At 41.8% G+C, this 7,343-nt stretch overlaps 1 protein-coding gene across 1 annotated transcript in view; it reads left to right on the forward strand.

Annotated features, from left to right (window-relative positions):
• Positions 1 to 3,084, forward strand: part of LOC107300401 (pre-mRNA-splicing factor RBM22-like) — a gene marked incomplete at its 5' end in the record, with an annotated part of 5,602 nt that extends 2,518 nt beyond the window's left edge. Inside the window, 2 exons of the mRNA XM_015829733.1 lie at positions 810 to 944; positions 2,363 to 3,084. Coding sequence (XP_015685219.1) covers positions 810 to 944; positions 2,363 to 2,493 — 266 coding nt within the window. The remainder of the gene's footprint in view (positions 1 to 809; positions 945 to 2,362) is intronic.
• Positions 3,085 to 7,343: the final 4,259 nt, after the last annotated feature.

Consider the following 7,343-nt stretch of genomic DNA (forward strand, 5'->3'; position numbering starts at 1 on the left):
GAGGGGGCCAAAGTTTCGCCCCCTATAGTCAGCGATGGTGTCAGCTGACTATGCCGAGGCGCTGGCAACCACAGCCACTCGGTCTTGGAAGGGTTGAGCCTGAGTCTGTTCCTCCCCATCCAGACCCATACGGCCTCCAGGCAACGGGCCATCACGTCAAGGGCAACGTTGGGGTGGTCTGGGGTGGAAATGTACAGCTATCGTCAGCGTACTGATGGAAATCCACCCCAAAACCACGAATGATCTCCCCCAGCGGCTTTACATAAATATTGAACAGAAGGGGAGAGAGGACCGACCCCTGCGGCACCCCACAAGTTAGGGGCCTAGGAGTCGACCTCTGTCCCCCTGCCAATACAGACTGCGTACTGTCGGTGAGGAAGGAGGAGAACCACCGCATAACGGTGCCTCCCACTCCTAGCCCACCGAGACGCCGCAGCATGATATCGTGGTCTACGGTATCAAAAGCCGCTGAGAGGTCCAAAAGAACAAGGACAGAGGAATATCCCCTGTCCCGGGCCCTCCAGAGATCATTAATCAACGCGACCAATGCCGTTTCCGTGCTGTGCCCCGGCCTGAAGCCCGACTGGTATGGGTCTAGATAGACTGATTCATCCAGGTGTCCGGGGAATTGCTGCGCAACCATAGTTCCACAGCTCAACCCTGAGCTTATTACTATTCTCTTCTATTGGAATGAAGACACTGTTGTGAAAACAGATTGAAGTGATACTTTCGTGACATAATTTGTTCAGACGTGTGGCTACTGTGGTCGCTGGAAAAAGTTTTAACAACCGAAATGTTATGCCCTGCAGCTCTTCCACCTCCTCCTGCAGCAGACGAGGAAGCGGCTTCTGCAAACTATTTCAATCTATCTCCTAGTGGCCCTCCAGCTGTTGTAAACATTGCCCTTCCGCCACCTCCTGGCATCGCGCCACCGCCACCCCCAGGTAATTATTACTTCTGACCCCAGAGAAACAGATGCTTGAGTACCGTTCTTTAAACGAATAGAGTAGCACAGTGGTGGCGAACCTATGGCATGCGTGCCAGAGGGGGCACTCAGAGCCCTCTCTGTGAGCACATGTATCATCGCCCCAGCCCCGCCTTCCCCCATGGCCTCCTCCTCACCAGCAGCCCCCCCCCCCGGAAGACGACTCGCCCCCAGGTGCGGCCCATGCAGAGCAGAGCAGCCAAGGACATGGCAGCCGGGCAGCAGGGACAACACTCCGCCCTCACATCCCGTTGTGTGCAGACAATGCTGCGGGGCGCGGGAGGCCGTGGCCGCCATGGCACTGCTGGGCCGCCTGGGCAATCTGCGGCGGGCCGTGGAGGCAGTGGGTGGCCCTGCGGGCAGGTGGGGCAGGTGAGCAATGGGGGGGGGCAGTTTTGGGGCACTCGGTCTCTAAAAGGTTCACCATCACTGGAGTAGCATATTCCATTGTCTGAGCATCTTCAGAAACTTGTAAAGAGTGGGGGACAGGAATATCACTTAAAAAAAATCTGCTATTTCAGCAGCACTTTTTGCTTTCTTCATTTCTAACCTTTGCAAAACAAACCCAGGGGATAAGGAAATAGTTGGTCAAAATTATTTTTTTCGCTAGAAGATTTTCAGATTGATTGTAAAAAAAGAAATCCTTGGTTCAGTGTACTCTACCGTATAAATCAATACAGGTAGTCCTTGACTTACAACCATTCGTTTAGTGACCGTTCAAATGTATGGCACTGAAGAAAGTGACTTGTGACTATTTTTCACACTTATGACAGTTGTAGCATCCCCAGGGTCAAGTGATCAAAATTCAGATGCTTGGCAACTGGCATGTGTTTGTGACAGTTTGCAGTGTCCCGGGGTCATGTGATCACCTTTTTGTCACCTTCTGACAGGCAAAGTCAGTGGGGAAGCTGGATTCACTTTACAGACAAGTTACTAACTTAAAAACTGCAGTGATTCATTTAACTATGGCAGGGTCGTAAAATGGGGCAAAACTCACAACAAATGTTGCGCTTAACAACCGAAATTTTGGGCTCAGTTGTGGTCATAAGTCGAGGACTGCCTGTATATAATTGCCACCACCATAATTTTTTTAAAAAATACATTTGCGATGCTTTGTTTTGAAAAGAATTTAGTTTCGAATTCATGCAAAAACCTTCAGGCAATGTGCACTTGAAATACCATAAAACTAAAAGCAAAACTGCAGCTAACTAATGGCAGCTAAATAAAAATATATTAAGGGTAAATAAAAATATTATTAAATCCAATCATTTCAGCACATTCCAGAGGAGCTGTTAAGTCTTGCCTTTATTTGCAGAAATCTTGCTTTTATATGGGAAATGAATTGTCCATAATCTTTTTTTTTTTTTTATCCTGCAGGATTTGGGCCACACATGTTCCATGCGATGGGACCTCCACCTCCTTTTATGAGGGCTCCAGGCCCCATACATTATCCTTCTCAAGATCCACAAAGAATGGGTGCACATGCGGGAAAACACAGCAATCCTTAACCCCACTGACTCCTTTCTTATTTTTCTTTGGACAAGACATTTAAATTTGTGGCATATCACATACAGTTACAATAAATCTCCCTCGTTTCTGTGCACCCAGCACAGATTTAATCTTATTGTGTTTCACAGCAACAAAAACTGACCCCCTGTATAATAACCAAAATTCTTAACTGGGGGGGGGGGAGGAAAGAGTGGTTTCTGTTTAAAAAGAAAAAAGAAATAAAAGAAGAAGCATATCTATGAATTTTGTTTAAAAAAAAATACAATTTTGCTAGAGTTACAAGCACCATAAATTCCATTTTGCACACCCTTGATAAGTCTTTTGACTTATTGTTATTTTAAGTCTGCTTACCGCCAGCCAGTTAACAGTGGAATTGACCCAAGCCTGTTCAGGTCTCGGTCACACCTTCACAGCTCAGTTACTCTTATCACTGTTGAAATTAGCTCCAGATTCCTCCTTGCACTGAGCTGGACTGGCATAACGTGGAAAGTCTCAGCAGACTCCCTTGAAGATCATGCAGATGGTGTGCCACTTTGTATCAAAGCTGTTTCTGTCATTCATGATCCTGGCTGTAATACATGCTATCAAAATGTTGAGACAGCAGTTCTGCATGCTTGCTAATCCTCTTGTTACAGAGGAAACGACCTGAGGTAAAAGTTCCACGGCCTTCATTTGCTTCCCTAGCCTGTCTGGTTTATTCCTTAATCTAATGTTTGATTATTGATGGTTGTTTTAGATATGTGTTTCATTATTTACTTTGCACCATCTTTCTTGGTCCTTGGTCTGTAATGTGTCTTAGTAAAGAAAATCATATTTTTTACCTATTCTCAAGTTTCATTATTTTTTTTTTAAAGAAAATATTCCTAATTGGTTTTCTCAGTGATGTTTGAACCTAGCCTTTAGTTTGTTTATTTGTTAAATTAATTTGCTGCCTATCTTGCCATGAGGTAACTATGTGGCTTACATTAATAAAAAGGAAAAAAATGAAAGGAGTGTAAACAGAAGTAAAATAATAGAACAATAAAATGAACAAGGAACACAACGAGAATCGTCATCATGCTAGAGCCATTATCTTCCACTGCCGGATGGAGGCCTCGTCCCAGTGGTGGGATTCAAATATGTGAACAACCGGTTCTCTCTGTGGATGCCACTTCTGGAAGTCCCATTCTGGGCCTGGGCAACAAAACATTAGCTACCGGTTCTGCCGAAGTGGTGCAAACTGGCTGAACCCCACCACAGCCTCGTCTGCATGTTTCCAACCCATACGGTTCTGAGCTTTCTTTTGCCAATTGGGCCTGCAATACTTGCTGATGTCGGTCGATCCATGATAACCAAAAAGATGGATGGATGGAGAACAGAGAGCAAGGGGAGGGGAGGTGGAGTCCACCTCCACCGTGGAACCTCCCCCATTTGGTTCCCAGGCCAACTGGCACAGCCAGGTCTTCAGGCTCTTGTGGAAGGATTGGGGAGGGAGGGAAATCTTACTTTAAAAAGTAAGATGCTCCAAAGGCAGGTGTTGCAGCAGAGGCTGTTCTGGCTCTTGATAGTCGGAGTTGGCTAACAATCCAAAGTAGTCCCTGTTTGCTGGCAAGAGTAGGATAGCCTTGTCCTAGCTGGACAAGGCAGTTCATCAGATGGCCTGGACCTATGCCATTAAGGGCTTTAAGGGTAATAACACTGAACTGCATTTGGAAACACGTTGGTCGGCAGTGAAGTTTGCAGAGCAGAGGTGTAATATGGGTCATCCTTTGGGGCCCCAAAGACTGCTTTCACTGCTGCGCTTTGCGTCAGCTGAAGCTTCTGAATGAACTTCAAGGATAACCCCTTACAGAGTGTGTGTTGCAGTAGTCCAGGTGAGAAATGACCACAGTTGCATAATTGCAGCTCTCCAAAATGAATATATATTCTTCAATGTTTGCTTCATAATCCAGGCTGTTGGAAAGGCAGTAATAAACCTATCCCACCACGCATTTTGACTTTTAGGCCTGTTGACGTAGCTGGAACCCAAATTGTAGGGTTACAATGCTCATGTTCTTACCCAGGCAATTTCAATTTCCAGATTTTATAAAAGGAGATGAACATCGACATGAATTGCATAAAGAGAAATGAATTGCATAAAATATTGACTTTCTTCCCAGCCATTTTTAATAATTAAACATAGCTCAAGGACCAATATTAAAATGCTATACTTGAACTTAGGCATGCCTGATATTAGACTGCTTTTCCAGTTTTGTCTGGAAAAAGGGGGATGTCAATAAAGCAAGATGGCAGAAGTGACATTGTGACACTAGTCCTACCGTTGCGTGGACAAAAAGATCAGGAGCAATGTGATGCTGTTCCTGCTGCTTTGCCTTTTTTTTAAAGTCCTGCCTCCCCCCCCCATCCCAAAATCCCCGAGTGGATACTGCTGATCATGACTTTTAAATCACTTAAGAACCACATTATATTAATATCCACGGACAACCTACAGCAATAGATTTAAGAAAGCAGAATATTAAAATCAAAGTTTGTAATCTAGGCAGGTGTGTCCAAGCATCTGCCTTGAATACAGAGATAGCAGTATTGAATCACTGCATTTGATAACCCATCTGAATTACATAATTACGAAAAAGTTTACTCTGTTATATATTGTAGCACCTTAGACATGTAAAGTGCCACAAGAGTCCCATGAGAGGTTACAAATGTGTAAGTAAAACTTTTAGCTCATTATTGTGACCATAGCTGTCTAAAAATTGTAGCCACAATAGAGTGATTGGGGTGCTAAAATAGCCTTTGAAGTTTGCCATTAATTATGATGAGAATGAGGTGTCTTTTTATTAGTTTTACCTTCATATCATGAATAATTTCTCTTTTTTGGAAAAATAACATTGCTTGACCGAAACAAAAAACTCAAAGCAAAATGCATTTAAAATAGATCACTTTATTTCTCTAATATATAAATATGATATATACTTAACCAGGCTAAAAAGTGGACAGTTGTTTACTGAAAACAAAAAAAATTATTAACAATTATTAGTTAAGAACCTCTGTGTTTCTGATATTTCATTGCCAAAGTGCCAATCTTAACGACCCCTTTGCATATAGTTCAAATCTGCTTTGAAGTCTGGGAGATCCTCAGAGCAAATTTGTGTTATTGGAGGGGGGAAAGGGGGAGGACACAATAGAAAGTCTCATCGTGGGAAAAGATGTTTTTAATGCTGATTGGAGTCCTTTTTAAATGCCCCGTTGCTCTTTTGGAATACATGGGAAGGCATTCCTTGAGTGTTCTAAGTGGCTGCAGTGCCCCTTTGATAGGAGCTGACATTTCGGTTTCCATTAAGTAGCGAAATGTCACTGTTGCTCCTTTCAAAACTGCAGAATTTGTTAACCAATAAATACCAGTAAATTAAATAAATTATGCAATCTAATTCTTTGATAAAGCTGAAAAAATTCAAACATGAAGGAAAATGTATTAATGAAAGCAGATAATTGAATGAGGCTTTCTATTGTTTACACAAAGTCTTTGGTTCCAAGATCTGGCAGGTAGACATCTCCAGCTTTGTCAATATGCTTAATAGTCTCCGCATAGGCATATAGAAAGAATACAGGAGCACAGACTGGTCAAAATCCAAACTACTTATCTGGACCCTGCAAAGACTATCATTGATAAAGGTGTTATTTAAAAAAATCTCCCCCTTTCCCCATAAGTTTTAGTTTCTGGATACTATACTGCAGTATCTCATCAACTCATTAACTTTTCTCAATTTTATTAATATTTTCAGTGATGGATTTCCTAATTCTTTTTACTAAATATAACTTCACAAAAATAAATGGGGACAATGTAACCTGCAAGAGCTAATAGGAATATGAATTTCATTTAACAATAATATTGATATAATCTCTTACTGTGCCCCCAGTTCTCTGTCTTCTTCTAGAAAACTTCTAGTAATGTTTTGTTAAAAACCGGACTTGTATCATTATCTAGGTTATTGAAAACAAACTTCTGAAAACGGCTTCCAACATAAGAAAATCAGACTTGTAATAGATGTGATTTTTAAAAAAAAAATTTCTAGCAACTCTTACAACATCTTGCTTTGATCTCTCTCAAAAAATTCTGGGTATTTAATTACAGACAAACTAGACGTAAACATAAATCCACATCTGACCTATCATTTCTTTCAAAATAACAACAACAACATGAAGCCCAGTTCATGTTAACCTGCTTTATTTTATTTAAAATTTAATTTCAATTTAGATGTCTACCCATCTAATGAAATGGATCTGAGTGGCAATCAGCAGATCACAAAATAAAAAATAACACCTCAATAAATCTATAAAGCGCAGCAAGGTTAAAAAAAAATTGTTTTGCCATCATTAGATCCATTCTACAGGCTCTGTCATATATTCCAATCCTTATGCCTGATGGAATAATCAGGACATGAAAGCTATATGAAAGGCCACCAATGTTGGGGCAAATCTAATCTCTGGGGGGATGTTTAGAGAGAAAAGCTCTGTTCCTGGGTCTTTCCAGATAGCATGCGAATAGGGGCCTGTAGCTTGCCTCTTCTGCTGGATCTGATAGGACAGATACAATCAGAGAGAGGCTTTATATGCCTTGCATACTTTTACACTACTATATCTTCTCGTATCCCTAGATTTATGTTCATTTTAAAAAAAAATAGGGTTTTTTTTGCTGTTTGGATTTAATAATTCCTTTCACTCCTTGTTTCAATGTTTTAAGCCAGGGTCTTCAAACTTGGCCCTTTTATGACTTGTGGACTTCAACTCCCAGAATTCCTCAGCCAGGCACGTTGGCTGAGGAATTCTGGGAGTTGAAGTCCACAAGTCATAAAAGGGCCAAATTTGAAGA

Source organism: Protobothrops mucrosquamatus, unplaced genomic scaffold, assembly GCF_001527695.2.
Source record: "Protobothrops mucrosquamatus isolate PMUCROS unplaced genomic scaffold, P.Mucros_1.0 scaffold6914, whole genome shotgun sequence".
NCBI lineage: Eukaryota > Metazoa > Chordata > Lepidosauria > Squamata > Viperidae > Protobothrops > Protobothrops mucrosquamatus.